Source organism: Gymnoscopelus braueri, assembly GCF_963280865.1.
Source record: "Gymnoscopelus braueri genome assembly, chromosome: 10".
In the NCBI taxonomy this organism is placed as follows: Eukaryota; Metazoa; Chordata; class Actinopteri; order Myctophiformes; family Myctophidae; genus Gymnoscopelus; species Gymnoscopelus braueri.
In genome coordinates this window covers 13,856,570-13,872,043 of record NC_137611.1, presented here as the reverse complement: position 1 = coordinate 13,872,043, position 15,474 = coordinate 13,856,570, and the positions used below count along the sequence as shown (strand labels likewise).

Below are 15,474 nucleotides of genomic sequence, written 5' to 3'. Positions count from 1 at the left end.
CAGGGGTAGAATAAAGGAAAAGGATCTTGGAACCATCGAGCCAAAAATATTGATGGAGCTAAGCCAGCCCCCTTGACACAGGCAGACAGAGAATAATGGAAATTCTCTCCAACTTCCATCTCCACAACACACAAACACTGTGGGTGATCAATTCTCTCTTAGCTAGATCTCTGCAACACGCACGCACACACGCACGCACGCGCACACGCACACGCACACGCACACGCACACGCACACTTTGGGCAAATAATGTAGTTTGAGCTCATGGCTTCTGCAGAATAGAAGAAGTGAGTGGAGGACCATATTATGGTCAACAACAATCAAAAATCATATAAATTGTGTACATACAGTACAGTATTTACACAGCTGACTCAGGTTATAACAACACGATCGAATCGTGTGGATCTTGAGATCCACATGGGGACGTGTAGCTTCAGGAGGATCTTGGACTTCATGTAGCCAGCCTGTGTGTCAAAATGATTGCAAACTTATTAAAACTTAAAAAAAACGTTTTCACAATTTTACAAAAATGTTTCGAAAAAAGCTGATCTACAAGCTCACCACGCGATGTGACGCATCGTAGATGAGCTGTTTTCGAACAGCTATAGTATAAAATAGGGTTAAAGTGATTAAACAGTTCCTCATTTTGCTGGGGACCCCCTGGAACTCCCCCAATGACCCTTGGGGGTCCCCGGACCCCACTTTGAGAACCTCTGGTCTATGATGCATTTATGATGTTTGACTCCAAATTTGGGAAAGGTTTCAGACCAATCTGAGCCTCATTGATATCCATTTTAAAATTTAAGTTAAATATGAAACATTTAAAACATGGAGGAGAAAAAAAGGCACTTCCTTGGCCGACTGACAGTGTGCACAAGACATTTGGCACTAATCGGTCCTGCTGTTCGCTTCAAACAATCACACAGACTGCAGAGCCACACCGTACGTAAACAAATAATAGCCTACTACTAAATTTTTAAAAAAGAAAGAAAAGAGGACTATGTTTCCCCGCACGGAAAGAGATATTTTGTGGCTGTTATTGAATAGTCTACATACCTGAAGAAGAATGACATTTCATATAAAAGATTTTAAACACGGCACTTTGCTTTCTGAAAATGGCACTCAAGTGTGTGGAAACAAACATCGCCATTAGTCATCAGTTGTCGGTGACAGTCGTGCAACGGACTGCATTATCCCTTTAAGACCGGGAAAAGCATCTTTTTTTTTGTTGAGCTAAAAAGCATTATTTTACACTTTGGCTATTCAAAAATAGCAGATCTACAAGCTCATAGCGCGGCACCGAGTGCCGCGCTATGAGCTTGTAGATCTGCTATTTTTGAGAAATCGTGAAAATTTGTGCAAATCTTTGAATATATATATTTTCAAGCGAACATTTGCTACTCAAATCTTTGCTTCTGGGGGTCCCTGGAACAAAATATTTTGAGATGGGGGTCCCTGGCCAAATACATATACATTTTGAGGTCCTCGACATGAAAAAGTTTGAGAACCACTGACATAGTAATATATGTTTTTTTCAAAAAACTGTTAGGATTTAGAAGACATTTTGTAGAATCGGCCTCAGGTCTTAATGGGTTATTATACAGCTGCAGAGAAAAGACCATGTAGAGGTGACAAGCTCATGCTGTGGGTGATTGAGGTTTTGGCGTGGTTCAACGCAGTCGCCTACACAGTACACACACATACCGTCCTAACAAGTCATGTCTCATGGCTCAATGATGCGGCGACTACCAGCCAATTAATTTTTAGACAGCATCTTTACAAATCCTCCACCTTTTACCAATGTAATGATATATTGGCAATCTACTCCCTCTCTATGTCCGCCCGCTCCAAAGCAGACGACACAGCAAATATATCATTAGCAGCTGGCCTATGGAGCTGGATATTAATTATCCCGTGTTCTCTCTTCGTTTGGCCACTCATTTGCACATGTACTCTAAATGTCACCGCAGAGATAAATGGGAAAACAAAGATCTCACAGCCTTTATGCAACAGGATTTCGCAGGGATTTCACTTTGATTTAGCTCAAAAGGACAATGTTTTTCATCAGCAAATTGCAACACATTCTCGGCTAATGAAATCTATGTGTAACCACTGGTGGTGGACGAAGTATTCAGATCTTTGACTAAAAGTAGCAATACCACCACAGTGTGAATAAGTTCTGCATTTTTGTGTCATTCTGCAAATCATATTAGCATCAACATGTAAGTAGCAAAAGTAAAAGTAGCATTATCATTGTGCCGATTGCCCAATTCAGAATCATATACAGTACATCATGCTTACTAGGCTATAATTATGGACCATTATTGCAGCTAGTAAAGGTGGAGCTAATTTTAATTACATGCTGGGTAGCTTTAGATCAACCTAAAAAAAAAGTATGCTGATTTATAATTTGTATTCACAGTCTAAATATGCAAAACAACTAGTAACTAAAATTGTCAAATATACAGTATGTAGTGTAAGAAGTACAACATTTCCCTCTGAGATGTAGTGAAGTACTGTAGGTATAAAATAGCATGGAAAACCTCAAGTAAAGTACCCCTAAGTTGTACTCAAGAACAGTACTTGAGTAAATGCAGAGGGTTACATTCCACCAATCTACAGTATAGTAAACACATACAGTATGATGAGTTATCTAGCGTATACATGTAGGTCATGTTTACTGAGGAAGGTGGTCCACCAAGCAATACCCATTAAAAGGTTTTTTAAATCCCCTCATTGTAAGAATACACAGCACTGCGGGCTCTTTTATCAGCCTTGAACAAGCACACTTATGAATGTTGAGCAGCATATAATCATTTTATGTTGTATTCCTTTGAAGCACCTGTCGTTCATGAAAAGACCTACTGTAGAAAGCTTTTTTCTCTATTCCCTCCAAATATTCCTTTCACGTGATTTTTTTTTTTTTTTTCCCTTTTCTTTCCTTTAGATTTATGAGCAAAGCGCAAAGCACTTTGGGGGGAAAGAGGCTCAACTTTCACATTCTCCTTGTGGCCTTTAAGGTGCGAGGTATAAAGGAGTATTTGTATTAATTGATGACATGCCAGGCCCAGCTGAAAGCTGCTCCTAATGGCTGCTTGCTGTCATTTTGCGAGCAGCTTGTAAAAAGGATTAGAGTGGCTCCGCGGTGTAAAGAGCCCCACAAGTTCTGTGGCCGGCAAAGAGAGGGGGGGGAGGGGGGCAACAAAAAATAAATCAATTTCTCCCGGATGGCGGTGGTGCAGTTTGGGAACATAATGTGTAACGATGATGGTGTTTGGACACTTCATACTTGTCACGGTGAAATTGGACTGCCGTGTTGCTAATGACGGTAATGTATGTTGTGCCTCCGCCGCTGTAGTAATCCTTCACTCTGTCTCACTTAAATGCATCTCATTGTCTGGCATATTGCATTATGAATACTGCCGGTGCAAGAAAGGAGAATAAAATGGTCTGTGTGTGTGTGTGTGTGTGTGTGTGTGTGTGTGTGTGTGTGTGTGTGTGTGTGTGTGTGTGTGTGTGTGTGTGTGTGTGTGTGTGTGTGTGTGTGTGTGTGTGTGTGTGTGTGTGTGTGTGTGTGTGTGTGTGTGTGCGTGTGTGCGCGTGCGTGCGTGTGTGCGGTTGTAATTTATGTGTTCATTCATTTGGGTACCAAGTTAATGGAAAAGCCGTATAACAATATAAATTTCTCCCTTTTGTCACACAGGCGATTGTAACTTTGAGAAGCCGCTGGCGGCGTGCGGTTACAGCCAAGGCAGGGAAGATGACCTTGACTGGGAGCAGGCCAATACCAGAGAGAAGCCTCCATCAGATCCGTGGATGCCCTCAGGTAAGGAAGGTGACACTGACTCAGTGGCCGCGCAGAAAATGAAGACTGCGTCACCACGGGCTGCTGAATGAGAATGCATTAGCGCCCAATAGTCTGGCTATATCTAAACACATCAATGCTGTATAGAAATGTGCGATTGCTCCGCACTGTGCAACGAATCCTAAGGCTGGTTTCCCATTGAAGGCATTCCTATTTTCTAAATAGGAAGTGCTCAATTATTCAGTATTATATCTTTAAGGTAAAAGTGCTTCGAGCTGCATGTTTTTATGAAAGGTACGCTATACAAATAAAGTTTATTATTAATTCAAACCCACGATGGAATAGTCTACCCAACTCAGCTGTACAGTACATATTCATTGTATACTAAGACATAGAGATACAGGCTAATATTTAACGTCAAAACATTGCCAAGTTTATACTTTAAAGAGGCAGTCATATTGACGTGTTCTTCTGACAAGTCTGCTAGACACTTATTTCCTTCTTTCTGTAACCTTTGATGAGGGATGTTGATACACAGGCCGGTCCCACATCAATATGTGCCTCCCTGCCTCTTTTATGACAACAATGGAAATCCGAGACAAAAGCCACAGGAGTGCGTTTGATATCAAAACACTGCACATCCTTTTTAATTAAGGAATTCTCTCTATCAGCAGCCATATTGAAATTCATTAAAAATGCGTTTCCCCGCATTTTGTGTCTGCCGCATACAATTCGTCTCTTTAGCGTTCCATTGATCGCTTTTCATCTGATTTGAAATGAGGAGGTATTGCTACACTGAAGGCACCTTAGGAATTAGACTAATGGAATGGCAGTGAGTGTTTTTTTTCTTCTTCATGTTGTAACAAAGGTAGCGGCTGCAAAGTAATGGATATTGTTTTCCTCCTCTATCTGACTGCTAATCTGCACAAAGGCTGCATCACAGATAGATTGCGCTGGGCCCCCTCAATGACAGTGGGGGGAATTAATTAGCAGGCCCTCGCTAATTTTAACCCATTAAAACCGGGAAAGTATCCGTGTCATTTTAACCACTTTAACCATATTTTATACCCGGGCTATAAAAAAATAGCAGATCTACAAGCTCATAGCGCGTCACTTTGTGAGCTTGTAGATCTGCTATTTTTTGAAAAATCCTGAACATTAAGTGCAAATACAGTATATATATATTTTTTAAAGCAAACAATACATTTTGAACTCAAATCTTTGCTTCTGCGAGTCCCTGGAACAAAATATTTTGAGATACAGTATGGGTCGGCGGCCAAATACATATAATGTTGGGGGTCCTTGACATAAAAAAGTTTGAGCACCACTGATATAGCGACATTTTTTGTCTTCCAGAAAACTGTTAGGATTTAGAAGACATTTTGTAGAATCGGCCTCAGGTCTTAATGGGTTAAGCAGTCATTGCCTAGGCCTATTTGTGTGTGTGTGTGTGTGTGTGTGTGTGTGTGTGTGTGTGTGTGTGTGTGTGTGTGTGAGTGTGAGTGTGAGTGTGAGAGAGAGAGAGGATGCAGCATTTGACCACCCCAGAGAAATTACCTGCCACGGAGAGTGCAGGGGGGGAGAAGTGTCTTATGTTTTTTCCCTCTCCGTTGCAATTGATTTATATCGGGACACGCGGAGGGCCGGGCAAAGGTTAAACCGGAATCTGGCAAAAGCCTTGACCCGCAAATTAACACCTTGCCCGCGGTCTAAATTTAACATATCTGATTAAAATCCCATGTCTGGTTAAGAGGCATCCTTGATTTGTGCTTCCCCCCCGTTCTGAGTGCACTTCAGCCGGGTTTGTTTTTCCTCCCTGTGCATCTTGAATTCCGGGTAATTAGCAGGTTGTAGCTCCGTCTCCATCTCTTGGAGTGAGCACTCATGCACCCTGCCCATACGAAACGGTAATCGCCTCCTCTTGACGGGCTTGGAAAGCAGCGGCGAATGAAGTAGTCCGATTTGTTCAAGTATAGCGAGTACAAGTAACACAATGTAACGTAACAAGTACAAGTAAAAGCCCTGTGTTCTAAATCATTGTTTTTCTAAAATAAAGTACTGGCACCGTCAAAATCTTTTAAAATTTGCAGATCTACAAGCTCTCCACGCGATATGTGGAGAGAGCTTGTAGATCGGCTAATTTAGAATAGACTTAGGCTATAAAAGTATAAAATAGGGCTTAATTGGTCAATGTGCGTTTTGTAATGATAATAAAAATCTACAAAGTAACTTGTAACTATTTTTTTTAAATAATCCTAGGGTAGTAATAAAGTACGATATTTGCCTCTGAATTACTTACTATTAAGTAATTGAGTAAATGTACTTAGTTACACTCATATGCACCCTGCCATACGAAATAGTACTCGTCTCCTCCTCTTTGACGGCTCGGAAAGAGATGTGTGAGGAGCAGTGGAGTAGTGCTCTTGATGGCTGAAATTGTTTTAGTGCGACTGGGGGGATCGAGCCAAGAGGGGTTCTGATGGGTGGAAATGCATTTAGGGTGAAAGCCGTGCCGGCTAGGAAAAGCTATCTCACCTCTCATTGTCGTTTCACTCTCAACCTGTACTTATGAATCTCCACAGAGCAATCTGATTGGGGCACGGGGAACAGATTGTTATCCCTCCTCTACCTGGCCCCGGCCGCTGCCGGGGAGGAAATAGAATTAGAGGCGACGCGCGGCATTACCAAACTCCCCACACGTTTAGAGAGCGATCGCGTGTCACCGTCTATCCAAATTGGGTTGTTTACGCGGCGAAGGGAACGATACGATCGAAATGATTATTAGTATAACCTGTTCTACCCTTGCTGAGTTCTTCTATAAACATCTGATTAAATCTGAAATAGATGCAGTGAATCATAGGAACAGAGAGAAGATTTTTTTCCCCGTTTGTTTTTTTTACATCAAACTGTTTACCTCTCAGATTCATTTGAATTTCAGAAGATCTAACTGACGTCATACTAGACCCGCTGTGAAAAGAGCTCATTAAAGTTTGTTTTAAAAAGCTGTGTTTGACTTGGATTAAATCTTCAGAGCTAATTGTTACTTGATGTAAACAATTAGGCTAAGTAAAACTCGAGCTTATTAGCTTAATGCTTTAAGTTTTTCAATGCAAGTTCAAGACATGAATGCCTTAATATGTCAATTATGTTTGTACAGGGCCAGACTGGGAGGAATGTAAATGACATTTACAGTCAGATGACATTGGCCCCAATGTCTGTCCAAATTAACGGACAAAAATGATAAAGTGTCCATTGAGAACCGAGGAATCCGTGGGAAAAGATAAGGTTTCTACAACAGGGTTCAATGTGGCACATTTGTGGCGCCCCCTATGGTCAGCAGAAGTGAAAGCGCTTTTGGAAATGTGCTCTATAGACCGCCGAAGTCTGACGTCATTTACACATCCTTTGTTTGTCTACCTGGTTCGCAGTTTTCCACCCCCGTTCTGAATCCCATAGACGTATTTAATATCGCGTCAAATAAGAACTGTGTTCCAAAAATAAACAAATGACCCCGGCGTGTTGACTCTTATGGATATGAAGCATCAACTGACAGTGAGAAAACGCTAATGTTACTTCCGCCGAATTAGTTACATTTTCGCCAGAAACAGACTGTATCAAATATAAGTGACTGACTATCATAAACGATACAGAACCCCCTCCCTGACAATAACGCCGACACGCGGTGTTTATTTTTGGACCACAATTCTTATATGAGACGATTCTAAGATGACCCAATGTTATTCTCCATAGAGAAATTACTTCCGCAAACCTGGGGATGAACGAGTCACGTCAGGACTTCGGTGCTCTATAGAGGCCCCTCCACGAGCAATTCCACCTTTATTTATCACATACTGCTCATAAAAACACTTTAAAATGGTATGAAATCCCTACAGTCCAAAGTAATTCAAAGTTTTATTGATAAGGTTGATAAGGCTCATATATATTCCTCAATCATATGCTGTTTTTTGTACAAACAAGCCCCTCCCACTAATTGCGATGGCAAATTATTATTGACAACGCTGAGGAAGACCTGTTTTGTTGAAACACGTCCGTTGTTTCTGTCTGTGAGAGGTAAATATTATTGATCACAGTGGGGGAAAATCAGTCGTCAAAGGCAGCACAGCGGTTACAGTTACAGGGTTAAAGATACAGAGTAAGAAAAGTACTGTCGGATACAGCGATACAAAGGCAATACAAAGGTAAGACAATGATGCAGGACTTAAAGGCCAAAAGGTAAAGTGGGGTATTCTAGTGCCACCATGAGGCTCGATTCCAAAAAATATATAACGAAAAATATGTCTCTCTATCTTTTAGGTGATAGAGAGAGCGCTCTCTATCACCTTATCACCACCGCGGTGATAAGGTGACCACCGAAAATGGTAGCATGCGCCCCCCCTTCACACACTGAACAGGCAGGTGTGAACACATAATCTCCGGCCTGGCCTCCGGCCTGGCGGGAGATAATGAAGGTGGCAATTATTAATGGGGAATGTTGCTGAAAAGTTGAATGCAGCGCATAGGAGGGCCAGTGGAGTGCTATAGTTGCTTAGCCTGTTGGGAGCTCAGCGTGTAGTAGTACTCGCCTTACTACAAGCAGCTCATTTATGCAGCCTGAGAGGAAACTGGCCCCATTCCATCCCAACATGTAAATAAAAGAGTACGGAGAACGGGAACGAAGCGCAACAAGGACCAACAAGTTCCGTTGGCCACATGAAAGAGGACGGAGGAGCCTGAGCCGAGGCCTGAAACCCTTGGTTGTTTATGAGGATCCTTTTCCCTGTCTAATTGCTACGTCTGGACAGAGAGTAGCCTTGTTTATCCCTCCACGCTGCTCTGATTGCATGCTTTGGATCCTTTAGGGTGGCTCAGCCCAGCTCAGAGACTCTGTGTGACTGCATGGCACGGCACTACACACACACACCCCATTTAAGTGTTCCTATGCGCTCTCCCAGGCCAAACTGGAGTCACCGCTCTTCAGAACTGTCACTGTCACTCCCGTCAGAGGCCTCATCTGTGCTGGATCATGACAAGGAAACCGTCTCGGCCAGGACAGCAGCCAGTCAGCCTTAAGGTGGAGCAACTATAGAGCTATGGGAAAGAGTCAGACACAGGACAGTGTTTTTTATGTTAGTGGAGAAGAAACTTGCCATTTTGAATGAGGCTGGAACAGACAGACTGTGCAAAAGGAAAGTGATTTCTGACCTCGCAATGGTCTGACTGTATGGTCTTTAAGCAGAATGGATTGGGGTGACTTTAGGGTTGCACGTATAAATAAAATCATCACATATCACAAATATGTTAAAATGTTGAGAGACACAGGGGCTTTGGAATCATATATTCTGGAGTCTGTAGTAACTGCTGATTTCCTCCCCTTATTGCATACATGGGCATCAATAGGAGACAGACAGACCCGTGCACAGACAGACAGACAGACAGACAGACAGACAGACAGACAGACAGACAGACAGACAGACAGACAGACAGACAGACAGACAGACAGACAGACAGACAGACAGACAGACAGATAGACAGACATGTGGGTGCATTTCTTTGTAAAAGAATGGGGTTCTATTGTGCCCCGAAATCAATGCCCCCTCCCCCTTACTACTACTTTATTAACAAGTTTGTTGGCAGGTCCATACTGTGGTCCATTGTACTCAATTCATCAGTAATCTTTCTACCCTAATCAAGGACGACACCCAGTTCGGAGTCAGGCACAGACACAGAGAGGCACAGGCACAGACAGACAGACAGACAGACAGACAGACAGACAGACAGACAGACAGACAGACAGACAGACAGACAGAGGGACTGACAAATTGTCTTCTTGATGACTAGCTCCACAATGTTGAATCCTGTCTCTCTAGTCCCTAGTGGACTTATTGGATAAGTTGTGTGGGTTGTGTTGTGTTGTGCTGCTGCTGCTGCTGCTGCTGCTGCTGTCTTGTCCAGATGCCATTAAAAAACAGTGGAGTGTTTTCAGTGAGCCCCAGCTGCTGCAGCCGCATGCAGCTCCGTTCTGACGGTGTCATAGATGGTGCCAGCAGTAGCCTGCTGCTCCCAGGCCCTCCCCAGAGACTCATTCTGGGGAATAATGGTGAGAGGATGAGGAGGGGGGGGGGCGAGCGGAGGTCTTCTAACTGAGATTAATTAGGGTTTTTGTATTATGCTAAGCACAATAGAAATCGCAGCTCTATAGCCGAGTGGTTTATTGTCTCATTCTCCACGTCTGCTGCTAAATATCATCGTCGCTCTCTTGAGGGCGGAAACCTTGTATGTCCGAAACTGTTACTTTTCCTGGAAATGGAAAATAGAACCTGTGTTCCAATGGATCCAATGTAGTTATTAATTGGTTCAATATTCATAAAACCCACAGACACACTTAAGCACTTTCAATTTAAATCATTTTCCAAAAACGCTCAAATAGGAAATCTACAAGCTCTACAACGCCTTGCGATGCAGTGGTGGAAAAAGTACTCAAATTCTTTACTTAAAAAAGTACCAATACTGCACTATAAAAATACTCTACAATTAAAAGTCCAAGATTAAAAATGTACTTGAGTAAAAGTACAAAAGTATTGGCATCAAAATGTACTTAAAGTACCAAAAGTAAAAGTACTAAATATTTGAAAATGGCAGATCTACAAGCTCACAACGCGTCGCATCGCGACGCGTTGTGAGCTTGTAGATCGGCTATTTTCAAATAGCCTAGGTATAAAACAGGGCTGAAGTGGTTTATGTATTTTTCATAATATCATAATTTATATCTGAAAAGTAACTAGTAACTAAAGTTTTCAAATAAATGTAGTGGAGTAAAAGTACAATATTTCATTTGCCTCTGAGATAGTGGAGTAGAAGTAAAAGTATTGGAAATTGGAAATACTCAAGTAAAGTACAAATACCTAAAAATGTTACTTAAGTACAGTACTTAAGTAAATGTAATTAGTTACTTTCCACCACTGGATGCGACACGTTCTGAGCTTGTTGATCGGCTATTTTCGCTACTTTTGCCACGACACACTGTATGGCGAAGTAGGCCATTCATTTACCAAATAAATAGTTGAAAACATGGAGATACAAGGTTCCTGCGTGACCGTAACGATATGCAAGAGAGGAGGGACACTGACTGTTGATCAGTGTCTTTGTTATGATTGCACGCCCTTGCTCGGTAATGACCAACCGAGAGTTTATTTTCTTCTTTTATTCGTTTGTAAATTTCTCCGTGCTTTGTAAACCCTAAGGGTCAGTTTTTACGCTCTCATTGTTAAATTACCACGCAGGACTTCTTGCATTGCATGGTCTCCACTGGCTGTGTACTCTTTATTGCTACAGGTTGATAATGCATTCATACTCATACATGCAACTCACTCTTGAACCCAGTAGGGTCTCGTTTCTCAGTGAGTGGGCCCAATGCATATGGATAAGATGGATCATCTTTTTAAAAAGACGGAATGTCCCCCTGTTTTTACCATCCCATCGGGGGGGGGGGGGGTGGGGTGATAATGAATTGGCCTGCTTTTCTATTCCCGCGGCCTTGTTTACGTCCCATTCAAACAAAGCAGCTATCGAAGGCCAGCCACTTAAAACGAGAGAGGAGAGAGAGAACACCCACCGACTGACTGAAGGACGTCAGAAATTTAATCAGAATTTAAATCACATCAGCAAAAAGATGAGATTTGCTGTCAGTGGGGGGGATGGGGGGAGGAGGAGGAGGGGTCCTCAAGGGTTTCCGTCAAGTCAAAATAAGCTAATTGCGTTTGAGGCATTCCCAACTTTGGGGGGCGCGAAACTCACACCGAGGTGTGTGCTACGGGAAGGGCGTGGGGTTAAGGAGAAAGCCCATTATGTGATTAAGGGACGAAACAGAACAGAAAATTACCTCGTCTGATCAATCGGTGAATTAATGCCTCGCGCCGCCGACAGCCTGGTGATTTTCAATTCGACGCGTTTGCTCGGCGAGGAGACGACGCCGCGTCGGACTCGCTCCCAAATAGGATTGCACCCTTCGCTGTATATAAATAGGATTATGACTGCGCGCTATACTCTCGTGATGGGGGCCACCATTTGCATACTGTACTGTATTTCAATTATCCGCACGTACGGGCATTGTGCAATTACTGCTAATGATCTCGATAGGTGACAGTCACTCAGCTGTGTATTGTTGTGTATTGTGTGCCATTTGGGTCATTAGGAGGATGTCGCTTTGGAATGCCAAATAGTATTATTGAGATGAAATATTAAGCCCATGATGAATCGCTATTGATTGATGCTCAGGAACAAAGGATGTGGCCATGAAACATAATATGAGTCACCACCACCAGCAGCAGTTCTACCCGACTAGGAATGGAAAAAAAGGAAAAAAAAAAAGGCTTAACTCATTCAGACCGGGAACGCATCTATGTGTCACGTTTACATTTCTTTGGCTATTCAAAAATAGCAGATATACAAGTACTTGTAGATCTGCTATTTTTTTTTTTATCGTGAAAATGTGTGCAAATCTTTGAATCTATATATTTTTAAAGCGAACATTTGTATCTCAAATCTTTGCTTCTGGGGGGGTCCCTGGGACAAAATATTTTGAGATGGGGGTCCGCGGCCAAATACATATCATTTTGGGTGGTCCTTGAAATGAAAACGTTTGACCACCACTGATATAGAAACAGAAAGTATTTTCAGCAAACTGTTAGGATTTTAGAAGACATTTTGTAGAATCGGAACCTCAGGCCCCAATGGGTTAAAAATGTGCTCAGCGTGATGGATGGGTGCCGGTGAACCTGCTCGACGCCCAACAACAAAGACGGCCCTGAACCTTATTTCCTGGAATAGGGAAAGCCCAAACTCTATGTGTTCTTTTTATCAGCTGCTTTTCATATTTCAAAGGACACACAGGGGAAGTTCTGGGATAGACGGGCGGGGGGGAGGGATTGAGCGCAGGGGCCATGGCGCCTCGCATTAACAGCCTCGCCCTCACAGCGAGAGCATTTTTGATTGGTGGCAGAAAAAGTGAGAATAGACCCTGTCTTCATTGACATTTCCGAAGCGGCCGCCGTGCTATTCTGCAGGGTTGACCTCTGTGAATTTTATTAGCAAATGAGACCTGGAGGGTTTGGGTTTAAAGAGCGCCCCTTCATTCTGATTTCCAGCACATAATGATTTTCACAGGGTTCAGGACCCGAATGGAGGCGAAATAATGAGCGCTAGTCATTATTGCAAATTATTTCCTCCACTCAGGCCATCACTCAACTCGTAATGAAGCTAAATACCTCCTGCCTATAGACTTTGATGATCAGGTTTAGACATGTCCCTGTCCGTATGAACCAAATTATATGTATATATATATATATATATATATATATATATATATATATATATATATATATATATATATATATATATATAGCGCATGTGTGAAAGAGACTATCTCCCCCCGAAATCTTTGGGGGGAGATACATAATTTGGAACAAGAGAGAATCAGAATCAGAATCAGCAGTAATCCTGGTCTCTATACTGCCTCCCCCTGGTCAGCCGGGGTGCCTGATGGAGGGGAAAGGAACTCGTTGGAATAACGTGTTCCTTCCACTCGCCACGTATAACCAGGGAAACTCCCCCCTGTCAGGTGATAAGAAGCGGCTTGCTAGCTCTCATGCATTGAAGGAGGCATGAGCTCGGCTCTAGGCTCTCCCTAGGCTGGCAGAGGGAGTGTAGCGCCCAGGATTACTTAGATAATTGGCACTGGGTGAAACATTTGGTTACAAATATCGTGGGATAAAAATGTGTAAACAAAAAAAAGAATCAGAATCAGCTTTATTGTCACATCACAGGTTTACAGAATTCAAAAAGTGGGTGAAATTCGTTTTCGTGCATAGTTCCCATCATATCGTTATTTCCATAGAAAAAAAGAAAGGGAAGAAGAAGGGGGAGATCAAACAAGAGAACAAAAAAACCCAAACAAGTTATCTACATAACTGTTCACTGAGAAGTTAGTTACTTCTCTTGTTGGCAGAAGTGAAAACTCAGTGACTATTTATCATGAGTCCCACAGTGGGATAGCAGCATCACTGCAGCGGGATAGCAGCACCTTTGACACATTTACCGTCACATGCACACATACAGTAGGCTACCTATATATAGAATTACAGATATATGGATATACATATGCATACTCTATATTGAGTATGTATACTACTTGCAGTATGCTTAATTGAAACACTTTTTATCTATGTATATAAACTAAAGATTGAGATTACAGTCATTTAATGTGTAACAGCATTCATGCCTTATCTTGCTTGAAGGAACAAAATCATCATATAAAAAAGTAAAAAAAAACGGCTTCACCAGTTCAATAATGTCACCACAATGAAAGCCCCGTTATAGGCCGACTTATTTGCTGGTATTGAATTTGGAGTGTAGCATGTTCTTCCATATAGCTAACTTTTTTCCTGCCTATTCAGCTTGGCAGCAGCTAATCTTAGAGAAGATTAAGACCGACTCTATCTTAGGAAATAATGAAAACACCATTACGGGATATGGGATTTGCAGTTTTGCTGCCAGGCTATTATTATATTGAAGAGCTATCACTTTTAAATTCATTGTTTACCCACTGAGAGTGTACCAAAGCAGGAGTTCCTGGTGGTTGTTGTTGTTCATTTCCTCCTTTTTTCCGCTTAGTTCTGAAGCCGCCGACAGACAATGCTCATTACTTGTCGCCTGTGCCTCTGGGTAATGTTTGTGTAGCTATGCATCGTGCGTTGACAAATGACTCTCACTTTACATGACTCGCTGATATGGCAGACAAGGAGTGGCTTTGCAACCAGAAACTTAATGTCAAAGCGCTTCCCCGCTATCACTCTTATTTCGAGGAGGGTTAGCGACTAGAAACGACCAAATGAAATTGCTAAGTGTTTTTTGTTGTCAAATGAGACATTTAGTTTGTGATTGATTACCAATTTGCCCAGTGGGTCTCCACTCCTAGATGCCACTTTGAAAAATCTCTTAGTGGAGAGAGAGAATCCTCGGGAGGGAACAATTCTGCCAATCACAGATGACTAAAGTTTCCAGCTTATTCCCATCGGGTTTGCAGTGCAATGGAGTTGATGGGTCAAAGTATTAACTTGATTGAAGCCCTGACAGGGTTGGAGGTAGAGGGAGCTTTTCCTTTGTAGTCTGTCCAGAGTCCCTTTCTGGATGGCCTGTGATGCCATTAAACCACCGACACTGGTGGTTTCTGATTACTTTGGACGTGGTCAGATGAACTTGTGCTTCAGTAGGTTTGCGCTGCTGGATAAAGCCGTTTTTAGATAAGATTTGGCAACAACACCACATGTCCATTACAAGATTAGACTGAATAGAAAAAAATAAAACACAGACACTTCTCTCCAACAGTGTATCCATACTGTATGTTCCAGCTAAATCCTTGAGTTATATTGTCGCTGTCGGGCAGAAACCTCTTATCTTCATATTTGAACTTTTTGTAATTTTTTGTGATCATACTCGAGCGTCACACAAAAGCATCAAAAGTAGCAGATCGCGCCGCACTTCGCGCGTGTTGATCTGCTGCCTTTGCTATTTTTGAATTTGAATCCTGAAAAGTACAACTGTTTTTGACATATGAGGTTTCCACCCGACTGAGACGATATCCATTATCTATTCATTATCCGTTAGGTACGAAA

At 42.3% G+C, this 15,474-nt stretch overlaps 1 protein-coding gene across 1 annotated transcript in view; it reads left to right on the top strand.

Annotated features, from left to right (window-relative positions):
* Positions 1 to 15,474, top strand: part of LOC308094424 (receptor-type tyrosine-protein phosphatase mu) — a 240,057-nt gene that overhangs the window by 50,399 nt on the left and 174,184 nt on the right. Inside the window, 1 exon segment of the mRNA XM_080441069.1 lies at positions 3,704 to 3,826. Within this exon segment, the coding sequence (XP_080297195.1) occupies positions 3,704 to 3,826 (123 nt within the window).